This window comes from Eptesicus fuscus, chromosome 11 (genome assembly GCF_027574615.1).
Source record: "Eptesicus fuscus isolate TK198812 chromosome 11, DD_ASM_mEF_20220401, whole genome shotgun sequence".
Lineage (NCBI taxonomy): Eukaryota > Metazoa > Chordata > Mammalia > Chiroptera > Vespertilionidae > Eptesicus > Eptesicus fuscus.
In genome coordinates, this window is record NC_072483.1 from 52,938,230 (window position 1) to 52,959,527 (window position 21,298).

Sequence of the window (21,298 nt, forward strand, 5' to 3'; positions counted from 1 at the left end):
AGGTATATAAAATAGGCTTAAACAAATGCTTTTACTGCCTAAATGTTTTTCATTACTCTGCACATATTTGAAACATAATCAGTAGTTCTTCCACTGGTACATAATTTTGGTTTATATCAAGCTTTTCACCACCCAGGAAAAAAAGAATATTTGTTATTCTATTGATATCTGCAAAATTTATAAATATGCCTCCTGAGAGTTGGCAAAAAGCATGTCCATACCTCAATTTGGACAAGCCTGAAGAAGTCAGTTAACTACATTTACATTTAAAGCATGCCAGTGGTGTTAGATTGAGCTCTCTGGAAGTCAAGCAAAAATTGACAGACCCATCTCATCCCCAAAAGCATTTTGGCATGAAATCCACCAATTTTACATGATTACAAGCAAAGATGCTAGTTGGTGTTTTAATGCTGTTCTAGTAACATCTGGAAAGGATAGGAAAACCTTGATGGCTAAAGTTGCTGAACTCGAACTTGAGGAGCCTTTCTCAACAATTTACTCCTCCTCTTGTTCCTTTTCTTCACTCCTACTCCATCTGAAATAGTCAATGGCTTCCTCTACCAAGAGTACAATGATTAGAAACAGCAGCTAAACAGGATTTGGGCTCATTGATTCCAGAGTTAGACTAGATATTTAAGGCTGAACTATTTCTTAAGATCTGTACAAACCAAGTCCTCCTAACTGCCTGAATTTTTCAGCACTAAAGCATTCTTTTGTATTAGTCATATAACTCCTCAAATGTCTTAAGTTTTTCCCAAGAGCCAGTGTTAGAAAGAAGGTGGTTATTCAGAAAGGAGGTGACTTCATTGGGCTCGGAATCCTTATGGCAACCCTTTCTCTTACCATTCCCAAGACATTATGCACATTATGCAGAAAGAAACTTTAATTCTGATGGTCAAATCTGAAATCTAATCCACTGCTGAAACCGTTATTGGAGAACTGTCCTTTGAGATGCCCCTAACTTCACCAAGTGCCAGTCTCCAGAAATGAAGTCAATCTGTAGATAAGCAAGAAGTTTTGGAACAGTGTTGGGTGATTTTATCTGTAGCAATAAAAAAACTGCCTGGCAGAAATGGAAAGAGACCATAGGTTGCAACTCAGCTTTAGCATTTACTAGCCGCATGACTGACCTTGGGCGAAATTAGTGTCTCTGGAGCTTCAGTTTTTTCATCTATAAAATGTGGATTACTTGAGATCTAGCCTCAAGCACAGTGGGAGGCACGAAGTAGGCGATGCGAGCATGACCGCTATACTGGTTATAGGGAAGGAATCCGTTTTGAGTTACTTTAGTGACTCTGCAGGGAGTGAGGGCAGAAGGGGAGCAAGTATCAGCGTATTCAGGGCAAGAATGCAGCTGGTTCTGTCAGGTCCAGTAGCACCGCCCACGCCTCTTGATCCAAGGCTTCTGCCCCAAAAGCTACTCCCGAGGCCCAGGCCACTACCTTGGGTACCTGGGGCAACTCGGGGGCGTTTGTGGTTTGGGTCCTGCTCCAGCACAGCCCGAGCTGGGCCAGTCCGGGGATAGTTCACACTCACCTGCTTGGCAGGTGCACACGGTCCGAGGCGTGACCGCGAGGGCGGGCGGGCGGGCGGGGCGGGCGGGAGCTGAGAATGTAAAGCTCCAGGCGCATGGCACCCGCCGCCCAGTCGCCGCGGTGGCTGCCGGGATGCGCCGCAGCGAATGGTCGCGCCGGGCGCCGTTCTGAGTGACCTTTCACCCGCGCCCAGCGGTCCCGGACGGCGGCACAAGGCGGAAGCCATGGCGGAGGCGGCGGCTGCAGCAGGCGAGACGGGCGCGAGCGCGGGCTCCGGTCCTGCAGTGGACCGGGACCCGGAGCGGGACCGCGCGGGGCGGAGGCTGCGGGTTCTCTCGGGCCATCTGCTGGGCCGGCCCCGGGAGGCGCTGAGTACCAATGAGTGCAAAGCGCGGAGAGCCGCGTCGGCTGCCACGGCGGCGCCCACGGCCACTCCCGCCGCGCAGGAGTCGGGCACCATCCCCAAGAAGCGGTGAGTAGCGGCTCCGCGGAGCGACGGGCAGCGAGGGAGCAGGCCGCGCCCGGCGGGAGGGCCGGGCGAGGGGGGGAAGTGCGGTAGCCCCGGGGGGCGGAAGGCTCCGGCCCCTGAAAGTACTGACACCTCTCCTTCCCGAGAGGGGACCGGGCGCGGGAGTGTTAGGATGGGGGCGAGCGTCAAGAGAGGAGCAGACCTGAAGTCTATGGGGGAAGCTTTGAAGAGGACTCTTTCCTTGGCTTCGTAATGCCAGGAATTCGGTCTCTATCTTGAACTAATACTTTCGGGGCCAAGATCTTGGAATGGCTGGAAGAGGTTCTGTTTTGAATCTTCGAGGATATTTAAGTTGGTACTGGAGGGTGCATCTCCCCTAACTGGCGCAAGGGAGAAGCGCTGGTTCTGGGAAGAAGGCACCCACTGGTTTTTGCTTAGGGGCAGGGTCTTCTGCTTTGAGGGAAGAAACCTAGGGGGGGATAAGAAGTAATGAACTTAAGATACTAGGTAGTGATTTTTAGGGTGTGATGGTAGTTACTGAGGCTGAAAGATCTTAACTTCCTACTTTTTTTGGAGAAATCCTAAAGCTCTGATGAAAGCTGCGAGAAGGTATTTTCTGAGATGTGACTTGGTCAGCGTGGATTAACTTGGAGAGTGAAAATAAAAAAAAAAATGCTGCAAATGATTGTGTGCTTTCATTGTGCCAGATATTGTGCTAAATATATTACTTCTTTTACTCTTGTCTCCAAACAATGAGATAGGTGTAGTTATCTACCGTTTTACAGATGAAGAAATTAAAAAAGATTTACAGGCTGCTGCAGGCTTGACAGATATACCGTGTGGCAGGTTAGAATTCGAAAGCACAGCAAATGAACTTTAGGGTCAAGTTCTTAAGCTATACTGCTGTTGGTGAATTTATTAATTCATCATTTATTGAGTCCTTCCTGAGTACATACCGATTGTCCTAGGAATACAGAGATTTAAAAATGCATTGTTTGCTTTTAAGGAACTAACAGTCTTGTAAGATAAAGTTGTGTAATACAGTCTGATAAGAAACTAGCTGATAATCATAGCAAATGATCACTTAACCCAGTTTTGGATATGTATTTGTTAGGGCAAAGGCTTTCCAGAATAAGGATCATCTGAGTAAATCTTGAAATTTGTGTTGGAAGTAGCCTGCCAAGGGAGAAAAGTGTTCTTGGCAGAAAAAGTGCATTCACAGATAAAGCAGTGAGGCAGGTTAGGGAACTGCTGGGAGTGAAGTGTGACAGAAAGGGGTGAGAATGACTGGGGATGAGGGCTGGAGAGACTGGGTCTTATTTGCGCCACTTTATGTGAGATAAAACATTACATTTGCCTTTTGGAAAGGAAACATTGGGGACTGAATGGAAGAAGGTTAAGGATATGGGAACATAGACCTGCATTTGAATTTCCACTACACTTCCAGCTGCATGACTTAGGCAAGTCACTTAACTTCTCAGAGCTTCTGTTCCCCCATCTGTAAAAATGAAGACCATAATACCTGGTTGGCAGTTTGCTGTGAGAACAGAAAAATGTAGGGTTCAGTAATCAAGTGCTTAATGCAATGCTGGTTACATAACCCCTCAACAAATGGTGGATGCAATTTTCATTCAGTTCAAAGACAGGGAGACCAATTAAAAGACTTTTATCCTAATGAGAAATACTATTTGAAAAAATAATAGGAGGTAAATTTTTCATAACTTGGTTACTGAATGGTGGGGGATGGAGGAATCAAGGATCATATCTTGGCCTCTGCCTTCACTTGATATTATATTAGGTATCAGTGGGTTTAAAACTTAAGTTTTCCAAATGGCTTTTTGTACATTTATGTCTATTCATTCACCTACAACTATGTGTGATTATATATTTACAAGCAGGTTCACACTCTTAGAACTAAGTAGGTAGGACAGGTGTATTCCTATGGTTGGATTTAGGGGCCTTGGTCTACAGTATTTGGAGAAAAATAGTAAGTCTTCTTGTAAGTCACTGAATGAGGCTTCCATGGCTGAAGATGATTGGTCTGGGGTCCCCTGTGTGGCTACACTATGGTTTGAAGGCACAGCTATAAACTATTGATGGCATAGATTAATTACAAAGGGTAGAAAACTCTATCTGGTCTTTGATTTAGGATTAGGTAAAATCTAGTCCTATACAACTGTTTTGAAGTTTGAATCAAAATATGAGGGAACACAAAAACTTGTATTAAATGGAACATAAAAAGCTTCCTCAGGGAGTGACCTATCCTATATAATAATCCTGTATAATAAAGAGGTAATATGCAAATTGACCATCACACCCTCACACAATATGGCTGCCCCCATGTGGTCACAAGATGGTTGGCAGGGTAGGGCAGTTGTTGGTGATCAGGCCAGCATGGGAGGGCAGTTAGGGATGACCAGCCCAGCAGGGGAGGGCAGTTGGGGGCAACCAGGCCAGCAGGGGAGGGCAGTTGTTGGTGATCAGGCCAGCAGGGGAGGGAGGCATTGGGGAGGGGAGACCAGGCCTGCAGTGGAGGGCAGTTAGGGGCGACCAGGCCAGCAGGGGAAGGGCAGTTAGGGGCAACCAGGCTGGCAGGGGAGGGCAGTTGTGGGTGACTGGGCCGGTAGGGGAGGGCAGTTGGGGGCAATTGGGCCGGCAGGGGAGCAGTTAGGCGTTGACCAGGCTGGCAGGGGAGTGGTTAGGGGGTGATCAGGCTGGCAGGCAGAAGTGGTTGGGGGCAATCAGGTAGGCAGGCAGGCAGGCGAGCGGTTAGGAGCCAGCAGTCCTGGTTGTGAGAGGGATGTCTGACTGCCCGTTTAGGCCCGATCCCTTGGGCCTAAACGGGCAGTCGGACATCCCTTAAGGGGTCTCAGATTGGAGAGGGTGCAGGCTGGGCTGAGGGACACCCCCCCCCCAGTGTACGAATTTTGTGCACTGGGCCTCTAGTTTAATGTATTGTTCATGTGGAACTGAGGTTTTCCTTTAAGAAAGACAAATGATGGAGCAAGAAGGAGCCAGCATGTATATCTAATAAAGTGAGTGTGACTGTATGTCAGTTGTTTTGGAATTGTTTGGTGATGTATGTTCTTTGTGTAACTTTTCTTTTATTACCTTGGATGATGTTATTTATTACCTTGGATGATGTTATTTATTACCTTGGATGATGTTATTTATTACCTTGGATGATGTTATTGGTTGTAACTCTTTTTATCTCTTGGTTGGTTATTGTCATGGAATTGGAGGAGTGACTTCTTGAAACTCCATGTTTTCATTCCTCTTACAGAATAGCTATGCATATGTTAATTTATGCAGTATTGATGAGTAGTTGCTTTATGACATGCATTGTCCTGGGTATGGGAGGTAAAGAGGTAAACAATAGACCTTGTCCTGAAAGAATTCACAATCTAGCAGGGGAGATACACATTCCGGGACATGTTGGTTGGAGCCACTGTAGATATAGGTACAGATGTAGCACAAAGGAAAGAAAGTGATATACTCTGTGTGGGAGGACAGGGGGAGCTTTCTGGAGATGGTTTTAAAATATGGGTGATAGTGTGGCAGATTGATTGAATGGTGGGGGAGTTTGTATCAGGCAAAGGAAATAAATAGCATATAGCAAAGCAAAGGGGCATGAAAGTGCATATTGTATTTAGGTAACTCAACAATTTAGTATAGGCAGAAGTGGGAGTAAAGTGAAGGTCATGAGGCCTCTGGCCTGTAGGTAATCATTCATTCATTCACTCATTCATGCATGCATGCTTGAGTGCTTACTATGCAATATATAGCAGTGAACAAAAACTCTGCCCTTATGGATTTATATTCCAGTTCAGCGGTCGCCAACCTTTCAGAACTCATGGACCACATGGACCACTGGTTGGTGACCACTGTTCTAGTTGGAGTGGAGATAGTGAACAAACAAGTAATATAGCACTATCTATCAGATGGTATTAAATGTAATGAGGAAAAATGAAGTAGCTGAGGGGACTAGGTGATGGAGAATCCTTTAAGGAATTGATTGGAAAGGAACATTATCAAATTGGGTTTGGGTTTGAGAGAAATCACTCCAGTTCAGTGTTAAGAATGGATTAGAGAAGGATGAGGAAGAACATAGGGAGATAAGTTAGGGTGGGCTGTTAAAGAAGAACAGGTGAGAAGTAATGAAGGATTAAACCAAGAGGATGGCAAGGAGAATATTTGGAAGTTATTGCATTAAGTGCTACTTAAAATTATGTGACTAAATGCCATGGGGGTTTGGAGATGGTGAAAATAAAAAAGGGATGACAGAATCGTGAGGAATGTGGACACAGCAGGGTTGACTGATGAAATCAAGTCACATGGTTTCCTGTGAGTTGATTCTAATTACTTCTATCCAGGAACACATATTTTTATTATTTGAAGGGGTGATGGTTTACTTTTGGGCTCCCAGTTTTTCTTTAAGTGCATGTTACTCAATAAATGGTTCCATTATGATCTTGCTTCTGAATGCAGTTTTAGTTTCTTAAAAATCATAGTAAATGTCAGTTAAGTATGACATTTTTATGCCTTGGTTTTGGGTTTCCTTAGTTTGTTTTTTTTTTTTTAAGTTATTGTAATGTTATGACAAAGATACGAAAAAAAATCCTTCATTGATACCCATTGAATTTGTAAACACAGTGATCTTAAAGTCTTTGCAGTTTTCAAATGTTATTTCTGAATTTATAGGATTATTTCTGAATTTATAGGATTTCAGCTTAAAATCACATCTGAAGTTATTACTCAGTTACATTTTTTTTAAATTTGTTGCAAGTCAGCCATTCGTACAGACCAGATTCTTTTAAATTTTGTAAGTATATAAAAGATCATTTTTTGTTTAGCTTTCTAAAACAAACAAAAAAAAATAACATAACATCTGGCTTTGATTCTTTTAAATATTGTTATATTTCATTCTGGATCTTTCTGTAGTTGAAATGTGCTTACTCATTAAGGAAGGCTGTTTCCATTTTAGGTAACTGCACTTACTTTTGGCAAGGGAGTTTTGCCTTTTGGGTGAGATTTGAAGCTCTAGGAATCATCACTCACTAAGAAAACTTTTTTATTGCATGTAATATTTGGCCTTGCCAGCATATCTGAAGTTACTAACCAGAGGTTTGGAATTATAATGATGACCAATTTCTTGCTGGCAACTTCCCTGGGACTCTCCAAATTCTATGTATAGTTGCCATGTTGGTGACTTCATACCATGAAGTGGGGAATGTTCATGCATCCCAGGACCTTGTAAACAAATAATACAAATTATTTAATTTGTTATATTCAGTTTGCAACTTCCACTCAGATTGATTATATGGTTGGATTTTGCCTTTCTTCTAAAGATGTTTGAACTTTACAGGAATCTGGCATTAGGGATATTAAAATGACACCCACTTGAATTCTGTCACTCGTCAACTCAAATTTTATTAATCAGAGGTACTAGAGCTTTTTGTGATTATGGAAATGTTCTGTAATCTGTGTTGTACAATATGGTAGCCACTAAACACGTGGCCATTAAGCACTTGAAATATGGCTAGTTTGACAGAGGAGCTGAATTTTAAATTTTATTTCATTTTAAATAGGTATATGTAGCTAGTTATACCATGTTGGACAGCACATGTATAGATTGAAACCTAACTCATTATTTGTTCTTTTTCATTCCCAAATGAAGTTACTTTTCTGGGTTTTCTCACTTCTCATAGTATTAGTACCAATCCTATGGTCACATCCTTCAACTTTTACTCCTGAACCACTTTTCATTCTTTTCTGTTAATATTAAACTGTCTTTTGAATTGATTTATCCAAATTAATAATTAATACTTAGTCACCCTGCTGCTCATATTTATCTCATCTGATCTTAACCACAGATCAGTAACGGAAGTTCATAAAAACTTGCCAGAAAATAGTTACTTGCTGGCTAGTAAGTGATAGAGCTTAGATTTGAGTTCAGTTCTTTTATCTCAAGTCTAGAGCTTTTTCCTTGATACTATACTGATATCACCAAGTCCTATTCATTTTTCTTCACAATCTTTCTCACATCCATTTTGTGCATTCAGCAAGAATTTATCAGTTACTTGTGTTCTAGGTGTTTGGGCTACATCAGTGAACAAATGGGCAAAGATCTCTGTGCTCATGGAGCTTACATTCTAATGGGTGAAAAAATTAACCAAACATAATAAATAATTTAAGTTTGCTAAAAGGTGATAAGTGCTATGGGAAAAAGAAAAAGTAGAACAGAGTAAGGAGGTTAGGTTCAAATTTCAAATAGGAAGTCACTGGAGAACATGACATTTGAGCAGATTTTGGAGATGAGAGAGTTTAGTTATGTGGATATCTAATTGAATGAGTGATCCAGGCAGAGGAATAGTGTGTGCAATTATCCTAAGGTGGCGTATTAGGAGAGTAACAGAGACAAGTGTAGCTGAAGTTAGTTCATAACCCCTCACCCCCAACCACTGTTTAAAGTCTGTACCTCTTAAACTTCAGCTTCTAATTTACCTGTCTCTTCTGGTTTAGGCTTTAGGGTCTATTGTTTTTGGAATCTTTTTTTTTTTTTTTTTTTTTGAGAATTGGGGAGGGGGCATTTGGCTATTGTCTGTTACCTCTTACCCATGATTTCTCATATTGTGAATAGTAACTCTAAAATCAGTCTGTTAAGTAGCATACCATCTAATATCTAGGCCTGGAGCCTTTAATTCATTTAAAACAGCTAGATGCTCTCTTGCCATTGCCTCACCTGTTTGAAACTTCATCTATCCAAGTTTGTTGGCAATTTATTCAGTGTTTTCTATGTGCTAAGCACTAGGGAAGATTAACACATTAATTTTTGCCTGCTGGGACTTACAGGTCTACCAAGGAAGACTGATGTGTCTTTTATTACTGCAAGGTCCTAGGTGCTATAAGAGAGGTATGGGAGGGGAATGGTGACTGATACAGCAATGGAAGGGCAACTTCATTTCAAAGAAATATAGATTACAAGTGTTTGGAGATCACCATTCTATGTCAAGATGTTAATGCAAAAATTATTAAATCTGAGAGTGAAAACATTGATAAGAGCATTTGGATGAGAATAGGATCTAAAGAATTTCTGTAGGAGAATATGGACAATATAATCCTATCTAATAAAAGGGTAATATGCAAATTAACCATCACTCCGTCACAAAGATGGCGGCACCCATAGCCACAAGATGGCGGCGCCCAGTCCTCTCAGCCCCACCTGAGTCCCCCAGTCCCGGGGGGTGGGGGGCGGTCGCTGAGAGTGGGCAGTGTGAGCGGCCTGGCAGAATGCTTGCTTCGTCGCCGTGACAATGAGGCAAGCGTGCCGCGCCCAGCCACGGATGGGCCTCTGGGCCGCGTAGAGCCTCTGGGCAGCGGGCGCAGAGTGGCCAGGCCCCACAGAGAGCTACTGGCGCACGGATAGGTGCGCAGGGCTACTAGTAAAGTATAAAACTGGTATGGCAGTTGGCTATAGTAATGATGGGAGTCTTCAACTATCTGGATAGCTTTTCGAAGTCTTATTTTGATAGCAGAATATGTGGAGTTATTTTACAATTATAAAAAATATAAGGATAATTTATTCTGAAATCTTATAGGTTTTTGTTGCAGAAAAAATAAAATAAAATGAAGGCAAATATCCAAACTAATTAAGAGATATTCATTATAGCATCTTGACATTTTTTTAGATACGATGTGTGTGTATAAAGTCATGCTGTAATAATGTGTTTACTAGTAAACTAATTTTCACTCACTATCTTGTATATAACTTTCCATGAATGTGCAATACCTTCAGTGACTGTACAAGTATTGTATTATATGAAGGCACTATAAATTTAGTACCAACTGTATTAATTATTTCCAATTTTTTCCTGTTATAAAGAATGTTATGATAGGCTTTTTATAATTAAATCTTTAAATATGTCCTTAAGGCACATTTTTAAGTAGAGTTTTAATGAGTCAAAGAGCATTGGAATATATCCTTCATTTATCTCAGTGGGCAGAAGCAGAAATAAAGGACAACTGCTTATTTGGACTTAATTCTGACCAAGAATAAAGAATTAGAAATGATTTGAGTCCTAGGAAAAAAGATTGCCATTGTGTTTGAGCAGGTTTATGTCTTATAATTTAAGAAAGCAGCTTTCTAGAAATTCAGATTAAAAGGAAATTAGATGGTTTGGCCTGAGTTGCTAAAACATGACCACAGGGAGTCTAGGAAACAGTGCTTAACCTTGCCTGAGTCTCTGAGGTGGCGAGGAGAGCTCAGGCAACTGGCTTAGATGTGCCAATTTAAACCCTTATTGTTATCAGTAAATAATGTACACTCCACACTTATTTTGATGGCTTGTACTTCATGTTTGGGCAAATCCCTCTGTATGAGGTGGTGCACTTTAAGGATTATATTGTCAGCAGTTTTCTTTCCCCTCAACATACCATTTTGAAAACATTTAAACTTATTGCAAAATTAAATATTATAACACATACCAACTAACTAAATTCTGCCATTAATATTTTATTATGCTTGCTTATTACATATCTATCTATTAATCTGTCCTCTTCTCCATCCAGTATTAATTCATCTCTTTTTGATGAATTTTAAAGAAAATGAGGAGATTCATTTTTAAAGTAAAATTTCCTATATTGGCTTTCACCGCTATTGGGGGTGGGGGGGATTTTTAAGTTAATATCTCTAACAGTTTAATCTCTATTTTCTTGGTGTTTTCACATAGTTGTAATCACTTCTTGAAATAAAAGTTAAAAGTTCTATATTTTTAAAGAGAAATGTTCTACTTTTGTTCTTGTATATTGGGCTTGATTCCCAAATAGTATTTTGTCTACTTTGTCTTCACAAAGTATTTGTACCTTCACAACATAACTATTAGATGGCTAGTCTGATTTTGGTTTTATTTCCAATTTTTTACCTGATACCTGTCATTTTTTTAAGGAAATACATTCTAGTTTGCCTTCAGATTTTATACAAGTGGTAACCATTTTAAGAATTTCTTGTTTTGTAGTATGTGCATTAATTAGGACTTTCAGTTACAAATGTTAATTAATTTGAGTTAGGTTAAAGCAGAAAAGGGGACTTTATTATAAGAGTACAGGAGCACCAAAGAACTGGAGGACAGGAATGGAGCTTGGCCTCCAGCTGGAATTAGATCTAAGAATCAGGAAGCTATCAGATTTCTTGCTGGCATTCCTTCCTTCTTGCTAGTATCTACTGCGTATTTCCCTAAGCAGATCAGCCTTTTCTATTCTTTTGTCCAATGGTAAAATATCCACCCCTCTTCTCCAGCCAGTAGCATAGAATTATTGAACCCCCTTGTTCCCAATAGCTGGGTCACATGTCTACTTTGCTCTAATCAGCTATTGCCTGGAAAGTAGTGGTGGTGCTCTTAGTATAAAAATTGCCCAGGCAACTAAATAAGCTGAACCAACCCATCATGCCTTGAAAGATGTCATAGCCAGACCATCTGCTCATCTTTTTTGATGATTCCTTCAAGATTCTCAGAATCTTGCTCCATGAGTTATCCTGTTTATTTTCCTCAAGTCATCAGTCTTTTTTTTCTTTATTGACATTTCCTGCTGCTTAAAGGAATGTGACTAAGAGCCTTTGAAATTGTTTTCTGCTTATGTCAATGATTCCTGGAAATGGCCCTTAATAACTTAATTACAAAATTCCTAGTCATCCTCTTTTTTTTTTAATAAATCTTTATTGTTCAGATTATTACAGTTGTTCCTCTTTTTTCCCCCCAAAGCTCCCCTCCACCCAGTTCCCACCGCACCCTCTGCCCTTACCCTCCCCCCACTGTCCTCATCCATAGGTTTATGATTTTTGTCCAGTCTCTTCCCACACCCCCAACACCCCTTTCCCCCCAAGAATTGTCAATCCACTCCCTTTCTATGCCCCTGATTCTATTCACCAGTTTATTCTGTTCCTCAGATTTTTAATTCACTTGACTTTTAGATTCACTTATTGATAGATATGTATTTGTTGTTCATAATTTTTATCTTTACCTTTTTCTTCTTCTTCCTCTTCTTAAAGAATGCCTTTCAGCATTTCATATAATACTGGTTTGGCGGTGATGAACTCCTTTAGCTTTTTCTTATCTGTGAAGCTCTTTATCTGACCTTCAATTCTGAATGATAGCTTTGCTGGGTAGAGTAATCTTGGTTGTAGGTTCTTTCTATTCATCATTTTGAATATTTCTTGCCACTCCTGTCTGGCCTGCATAGTTTCTGTTGAGAAATCAGCTGACAGTCATATGGGTGCTCCCTTGTAGGTAACTAACTGTTTTTTTCTTGCTGCTTTTAATATTCTCTCTTTGTCTTTTGCTCTTGGCATTTTAATTATGATGTGTCTTGGTGTGGTCCTCTTTGGATTCCTTTTGTTAGGGGTTCTCTGTGCTTCCTGGACTTGTAAGTCTCTTTCTTTCACCAGGTGAGGGAAGTTTTCAGTCATTATTTCTTCAACTAGGTTTTCAGTATCTTGCTCTCTCTCTTCTTCTGGCACCCCCATAATTTGGATGTTGGTACACTTGAAATTGTCCCAAAGGCTCCTTACACTGTCTTCATATTTTTGGATTCTTTTTTCTTTTTGCTTTTCCGGTTGGGTGTTTTTTGCTTCTTTGTATTTCAAATCTTTGACTTGATTCTTGCGCTCCTCTAGTCTGCTGTTGGATTTCTGTATATTATTTTTTATTTCAGTCAGTGTATGCTTAATTTCTAGTTGGTCCTTTTTCATATCCTCGCGGGTCTCACTAAGTTTATCGGCCTTTTCTAGAAATTCTTGAAAAACCTTATAACCGTGGTTTTGAACTCTATATCTAGTCGTTTGCTTTCCTTCATTTCTTTCATTTGTGACCTGTTTCTTTGTCTCCGCATTTTGGCTGCTTCCCTGAGTTGATAGAGTGGCTTTGTGTGCTAGGTGTCCTAGCAGGGCCCAGTGGCTCAGCCTCCCCAGTTACCTGAGGTGGACACTCTTGGTGCACCCCTTTGTGGGCTGTGTGCACAGTCTTGTTGTAGTTAAGCCTTGATTGTTGTTGGTATCACTGGGAGGAATTGACCTCCAGGCCAATTAGCTGTGAGGATCAGCTGTGTCTGTGATGGGAGAACTTCTGTGCTGGAGACACCCTTATGAGACAAGACTTGCAAAAGCCTCTGTGCTCAGCTTGGATGGGGCGGAGTCTCAGGGTGGAGCAGACAGCAATGGCTTCCCGTCAGCCCTGCCCTAAGAGGCCCCTGGGTCTCAGTGTCCCGCAGTAATTGCTGCAAGCACCTCTGAGAGAAAGCCGCCCTCGAGTTTCGCCCGCTGCCAGACAGTCCAGTTTCTCCCCGAATGAGTCTGGGTCCCCAGAGTCTCGCCTGGAACTGGAGTTCAGAGCTGTCAGGAGCTTTTGTCTCCCTCCTGATTGAGAAAGCCACCCACGTACTCGATTGCCAGCCCTCTCCACGTGCACGCCTTCGTATCTCTGCCTTCTGCAGCAACTCTGAGTCTCAGTGTGCTTTTCTCTTTCCTTCTAGTTGTAGAATTTCCACTCAGCCAGCCTTCCTGTGGTTCTGGATGATGTCCGTTTTGTCTTTTAGTTGTAGTTTTGAAATTGTTGTGCGAGGCAGCAGTTTAGGTTAAGAGGCCATCTTGCCACCATCTTGGTTTCTCCCCCTAGTTATCCTCTTAACCAGTTTTCAGTAGATATCCTGGTAGATATCCTTATCTCTTTCCTTAGCTCCCATGCTATTGCACTATCCTGGTTTTCTTCCTACCCTTCCTACCTTTCTGGTCATGCTTTTGCTGACTTTTCTTCTTTTTGCTTCCTAAATTTATAAATCCTTAAGATCAATTTTCAGTTCTTTTGTATTTCCTCCCTTAACCTTTTGCACTTGGATGTCGAGTGTGACTCGACATGGTTAGCATCGGTAGCAGCTCGATGAAAAAAGCAAGCGAGTGCAAAGGGTTAATAATCTCAGCTATTTAGACTGTATTAGCTTTTACCACTATAGGGGGAATTCTGTAAAGCAAATCTTATGTCAAGATATATAAATAACTTTCAACATCTCCATTTCCTTCCCCATCTTTGACTATATTTTTAGGCACTTTGTTTGTTTTTTTAAACATTTTTTTTTATCTATTTCAGAGAGGAAGGGAGAGGGAGAGAGAGAGAAACATCAATGATGAGAGAAAATCATTGATCAGCTGCCTCCTGCACACCCTCCACTGGGGATGGAGCTTGCAACCCAGGCATGTGCCCTGACCGGGAATTGAACCGTGACCTCCTGCTTCATGGTGATGGGACAATGTAGGCTTTTTTATGGTCTTGCAAGGGTATGGGTGGCTTTCCCCTGGATGACAGCAAAAAAAGGGATCTCAGAGGCTTGGTTTCTGGGTTAAAATGACAAATGTTTTTGGAGATATTCATATTTTCTTTGTTTTGTTTAGTTTTATAGTTTTTGCAGAAATGTAAGGCTGTAGCAGAAATGAGCTTTAGTCACTTACACATTGGTCAGTATAATAAGCTTGTGATTTAATTCCTCTTGCTATTACTAACAAGCAGGGAGGGAGCAATGAAAGTGAATTAGCATTTTCCCAGTTGGTGGTAGAGAAAGTTTGGATTACCACACTGATTAAATTATAAGTGGATAGTTGAGGGAACAAATCATGAAATTTAAAGTATAGTCCAGGAAATACATGTGACCAAGGGAAGTATACATCTTTTTTGGTTGACTCTTGCTAGGACAACTTTGAGATACTGATTGGGTTGTTTTCCTCATTTATGCAGCCCAGTACATGAAGCTAACCAATAGTATGGTTGTGTCTCTCTAGGATTCCAGCATGGCAGGTATCAAGCTTGTATACATGTGTATAGGTGTACATGCCTGAACACAAAATATTAGGAATATATACTATTACAAATAGAAATGACTAATAATCTGTACAGTAGTCCCCCCTTATCCATGTGGGATATGTTTCAAGACCCTCAATGGGTGCCTGAAACCTTGGATAGTACCAAACCCTACATATATATACTATGTTTTTTTCCTATACATACATACCTATGATAAAGTTTAATTTGTAAAGTAGGCACACTAAAAGATTAACAACAATAACTAATAGTAAAATAGAACAATTGTTACAATATACTGTAATAAAAGTTATGTGAATGTGGTCTTTATCTTACTGTACTGTACTCACCCTTCTTGTGATGCTGTAAGATTATGATACAATGCCTATGTAACTAGATGAAGTGAGGTGAATGATGTAGGCATTGTAACGTAGCATTAGACTATTATAAGGCTTACTTGAACACAGGCACTGCGATGCTGTGAGAATCAATCTGATAACCTAGATGTTTACTCAGTGACTGGAGGGAGGTAGCATAAACAGCAGGGAGATGCTGGACAAAGGGATGAGTCACATCCCAAGCGGAAGGGAACAGGGATGGCATGAGATTTTCATCACGTTACTTAGAATGGCCCGCTATTTAAAACTTATAAATTGTTTATTTCTGGAATTTTTTATTTAATATTTTTGGACTACAATTGAGAGTAATCACCACGGGTAGCTGAAACTGTGGAAAGCAAAACTTGCAGATGGGGTGGGAAGGGGGTGGTACTGTATACTGTGATTTTCAAGTCAATAAGAATAAATAAATTTTTCACTAAAAGGAAAAAAATGGACTAATGCAACAAAAGACATATTTGAAGTGAACAATAAGCAAGAAAACAAACTTCAATAGTAATTTTTAAAATGCCAATAAAATACCCATAATACATAATATTTTCCTCATCAAATTGTCAACAAAAACTATATAATATCCACTGTTGAGGGGAATTTGTATATAGGCTCACACTGTGTCATAAGTTGTGCTCCTCCAGGAGATTTCATCATGCTACTCAGAATGATCCACAATCTGAAACTTAGTAATTGTTTATTTTGGGAATTTTTATTTAATATTTTCGGATTGCAATTGATTGTGGGTAACTAAAACTATAGAAAGCAAAACTGAGAAAAAGGGAACTACTGTATTTTTGTTTTCAAAGAGATTATCCAAACAATAATGAATTTCTAATTGTTAGAATTTGGTAGGGAATAAGAGAAGTTTGGGGGAAAGGGAAGGCACCCCAGGAATCTACAATGAATAGTGAATGCCATGTTATTCTGCCAAGGGATAAGGTTGGCCTTGCCTTATTTGCCCCAGTCCTCCCTTCTTTCCCCACTTCTTTGTGCGTCTGTCTATAAGATCTTTCCTCCCATATCTATATATTCCTTTCCTTCCATTCATCAGTTCATAGCAAGTGTTATAAGGAATTGGACCTCGTCGACACAATTTTCTAAAAAAATATATTTTTAATGAAAATTTCTCCTCAACTAAAATACCACATTATTTTTAAAGATTACATTTATTGGGGTGACATTGGTTAATACGATTATGTAGGTTTTAAGTATACATATTATATATGATACATGATCTGTATATTACATTGTGTGCCCACCACCCAAAGTCAAATCACCTTCCATCACCATATCTTGGCTCCCTTTTACCCTTTACTACCCTCCCACCCCCCTTTCCTCTGGTAACCACCATACTGTTGTCTGTGTCTATGAGTTTCAATTTATATCTCAAATATGAGTGAAGTCATGTGGTTGTTAGCTTTTTCTGACTGATTTATTTTGCTTAGCATAATATTCTCAAGGTCCATCTATGTTGTCACAGATGCAGTATTGTATCTTTTCTCATGGCTGGGTAGTACTGTATGGCATATATGTACCATGTTGTCTTTATCCAGTCATCTGTCAAAGGACACTTTCATTGTTTCCATGTCTAGGTCACTGTGAATAGTGCTGCATTGAACATAGGGGTGCATATGTCTTTGCGAATAAATGTTTTTAAGTATTTCAGGTTGATACCCAGAAGAGGGATTGTTGGGTCATATGGTAACTAGGTTTTTAATTTCTTGAAGAACCACTACACTGTTTTCTGTAGTGGCTGTGCCAGCTTACATTCCCACCAGCAGTGAATGATAGTTCCTTTTTACCCACAACCTCGCCAACACTTGTTATTACTTGTCTTAATAGCCATTCTAATAGGTATGAGGTATTTCATTGTAGTTTTAATATTTATTTCCCTAATAGCTAGTGAAGTTGAGCTTTCTTTCATATATCTGTTGGAAGAAGGGTCTTTTCAGGTCCTTTGCCCATTTTTTAGTTGGATAGTTTGTTTGATGTAGAGTCAGATGAGTCCTTTATATATTTTGGATATTAGCCCCTTATCAGAGCTGTTGTTTGCAAATATCATCTCCCACTCAGTCAGTTGTCCTTTTGTTTTGTTGGCATTTTCTTTTGCTGTGCAGAAGCTTTTTAGTTAGTTATAGTCTCATTCATTTATATTTGCTGTTATTTCCCTTGCCTTTGGGGTCAAATTCATAAAATCTTCCATAAGACCAAGGTCCATGAGTTTAGTACCTATGTTTTCTTATATGTAATTTATTGTTTCAGACCTTATATTTAGGTCTTTGACCCATTTTGAATTAATTTTTGTACATGGGGACAAACTGTAGTTTAGTTTCATTCTTTTGCATGTGGCTTTCCAATTATCCCAGAACCAGAGGCCTTCTTTTCTCCATTGTGTGTTTTTGGCTCCTTTCTCAAAAACTATTTGCCTATATATACATGTGATTTTATTTCTGGGTTCTCAATTCTGTCTGTTTGTCTTTTTTTTTTGTCAATCCTCACCTGAGGATATTTTTTCCATTGCTTTTTAGAGAGAGTGGCAGGGAGGAGGGAGAGAGAGAGAAATATCAATGTGAGAGTGACACATTGGTTGGTTGCCTCTCTCACTTGCCACGACTGGGGCTAGGAATTGAATCTGCAAACCCAGGTATGTGCCCTTGACTCGGAATCGAACCTGAGACCATTTAATGAACAGGCCAATGCTCTCACCACTGAGGAACACCAGCCAGGGCTCTGTGTGTCTGTTTTTCTATCAATACCATGCTGTTTTGATTATCCTTGCTCTGTAGTATAATTTGAAGTCAGGTAGTGTGATACCTCTAGCTTCGTTCTTTTTTCTCAGATTGCTTTGGCTATTCAGGGTCTTTTGTGGTTCCATACAAATCTGATTATTTTTTGTTCTATTTATTTAAAAAATGGCAACGAAGTATCACATGATCTCACTCATATGTGGAATCTTAGTAACAAAATAAACTGATGAATGAAGTGGATCCAGAGACATGGAAGCTTGGAACAGAGTGTGGAATCTGGGAGGGGAGGCTGGGGAGGGGGTGTGGGTGGGAGGTAATCAACCAAAGATCTTTTAACCATGGACACAGACAATATGGTGGTGAAGGCCTGGGGCAGGGGGCAAGGGTGGGCTGGAGGTGGTCAGTGGGGGAAAAAGGGGACATATGTAATACTTTCAACAATAAAGAATTATTTTAAAAAATAAATAATGACAACAGATTTTGATGGGGATTATATTAAATCTGTATATTGCTTTGGGTAATGTGGACATTTTAATTATGTTAATTCTTCCAATCCATGAACATGGAATATCTTTCTATTTCATTGTCTCTTTTTCAATTTCTCTTAATAATGCTTTGTGGTTTTCAGTATATAGGTCCTTCACATCCTTTGTTAAGTTTATACCTAGATATTTTATTCTTTTGGTTGCAATTGCAAAAGGAATTGTTTTTTTTGGTGTTTTTTTTTTTTTCATTTCTTTTTCTGAAATTTCATTGTTAGTATATAGGAATGCAGTGGATTTTTGTACATTGATTTTATATCCTGTAACTTTACTGTATGTATTTGTTTATTGTTTCTAATAGTTTTTTAATGGAGTCTTTAGAGTTTTCTATATATAGAATCATGTCATCTGCAAAAAGTGACACTTTTACTTTTTCCTTCCCAATTTAGATCCCTTTTATTTATTTCTCTTTTCTTAATTGTTCTAGTTAGGACTTGCAGAAGTATGTTTAATAATAGTAGTGAGAGTGGACATTCTTGTCTTATATCTGATTTTGGAGGAAAAGCTTTCAGTTTTTTACCATTGAGTATGATATTGGCTGAGGGTTTGTAGTATACCAGGTGTACCGGTTAATAATGCGGATTTTGTAATCAAAGAAAACACCATAATTTCAAGAGAAACATCAAAAGTGCTTTATTCAAAGTAATGTCCATCGCTAGCTACACATTTCCCCATCTTTCAGGTAATTTGTGGATACCCTCCCAAGAGAACTTTTCTTGTTTTGAGGCCAACCATTCAGAGACCCAATTTTCCACTTCATACGTTTTGAAGTGCTGCTCAGAAAGTGCGTGTGCCATACATTGGAACAAATGGTAATCTGAAAGAGCAAGGTCTGGTGAATATGGTGGGTGGGTTAATACTTCCCAGGCAAGATCTTTTAATGGGTCTTTAACTGGTTTTGAGGTGTGTGATGGTGCGTCATCATGAAGCAAAATTACTTTGCCGTGCCTTCTGGCCCATTCTGGTCATTTTACCATCAAAGCGTGGTTCAAATTGGTAATTTGTTATCGGTAGCGATGGGTATTAACGGTTTTACCTGGTTTTAGAAGCTCATAGTACACCACACCTTCCTGATCCCACCAAATGCAAAGCATTGTCTTCTTTCTGAAGCGATTTGGCCTTGCAGTCGATGTTGATGGTTGACTTGGATCAACCCATGATTTTGTGCGTTTGGTATTCTCAAAATAAATCCATTTTTCATCTCCAGTCACAGTTAGATGCAAAAAAGACTTTCTTTCGTGCCGTTGAAGCAACATTTTACTGATCACTTTTCAGTTTTCCATTTGTCTTTTGTTCAGTTGATGTGGCATCCATTTTCCTTCCTTTAAAATCTTTCCCATTGCTTGTAAACGATCGGAAATTGTTTGCTGAACAAAGTTTAATCTTTCTGCAAGTTGTTTTTGAGTTTGACACACATCTTCATCCAATAATGCTTGTAATTGTTGGTCTTCAAACTTTTTCGGTTGACCTGGACGTTCTTTGTCTTTCACATCGAAATCATCACTTTTAAAGTGTTTAAACCAGCGTTCACAAGTATCTTGAGTTGGAGCATGTTCACCATAAGTTTCCTGAAGTATACGATAACTTTCAGCAGCACTTTTCTTCAAAATAAAGTAATGAATTAAAACTTCCCGCAAATGCTCTTTTTCTGGCACAAAATTCGACATTTTAAGCGTAAAAATATCTATGATGTTAACACCTTCAGATAATTTGACATAAGAAGTTTTGAAGCTTGCTGTCAATACAACAAAATAGCATACATATCAAATCACATATATATCAACATAAGTGTATCTCAATCTATTGAAAAAAATCTGCATTAATAACCGATACATCTGGTAAGACCTTTATATGTTAAGGTACTTACCTTCTATACCCATTTTATTGAGTGTTTTAATCATAAATGAATGTTGTATCTTATCAAATGCCTTTTTTGCATTTATTGATAATATACAATTTTTACCCTTTGTTAATGTGCTGTATTACATTGATTTTGGACACAATTTTTGACCTTGAATTCAGGTTTTAAAAAGTTTCCTCAGAGTGTATGTTGAAGCTGACTCATTCTTAATGGAATTCTGTTATTTTAAAAAAAGTGTTGTGATTGCTAAGAAGCCCAACAGTGGGTTTTATAACAAATCATTATGGAATTTCTGTATACGTGTAAAAGAAAGAATTGTGTTTTTTAAAACACAATTAACTGGGAACAGAGAGAAACCGCACTGTGATTCAAGGGCTCCGCAGCATATTTGCTTTAGGTTTAGAGTTGCAGTAATCATACTTATTTAGTTCATGGCATTTGTCTATGAACAAATGGGAGGCCTTGCTTTTGTTTTCCTCCTCTGATTCCTAATCATTCCATTTTCCCCCTCCCATAGGCACCTATGAATGTTCTTGAATATATATATGTCTGTTCTTTTATAAAATATTCAGTGTTAGGTGTGTATATTTTTAATTTGTTTAAACTGGTATTACACTGTAGATCTTTTTGTTTCTCCTTTTGTGTTCACCACTGTTTAAATAATCTCTTCTTGTTTCTGTATGTATATCTACCTCAGAACTTCTGATTGCTGTATAGTATTTCACGATATTTACTTACCACTTAACTCATTTCTTTGTGATACCTGCAACTATTCTACAAAAAGTGCTCCAGAGCAATGGTCGCCAACCGGAGATCGGACCACTGGTGGTCCGTGAGGTCCAAAAGGTTGGCGACCGCTGCTCCAGAGAATATATCAGACGTGTTCCCTTGTAGAACTGTGTGTGAATTTGTC

At 39.6% G+C, this 21,298-nt stretch overlaps 1 protein-coding gene across 3 annotated transcripts in view; it reads left to right on the forward strand.

Annotated features, from left to right (window-relative positions):
• The first annotated feature begins 1,697 nt into the window (after positions 1-1,697).
• Positions 1,698-21,298, forward strand: part of AGPS (alkylglycerone phosphate synthase) — a 120,582-nt gene continuing 100,981 nt past the window's right edge. For 2 of the 3 annotated variants that reach the window (XM_054722796.1, XM_054722795.1), the window contains exon 1: positions 1,715-2,007. In XM_054722796.1, the coding sequence (XP_054578771.1) occupies positions 1,760-2,007 (248 nt within the window). In that variant the 5' untranslated portion in view covers positions 1,715-1,759. Of the gene's footprint in view, positions 2,008-21,298 lie in introns of all 3 variants that reach the window. The other variant, XM_008138522.3, reaches the window with a different exon arrangement.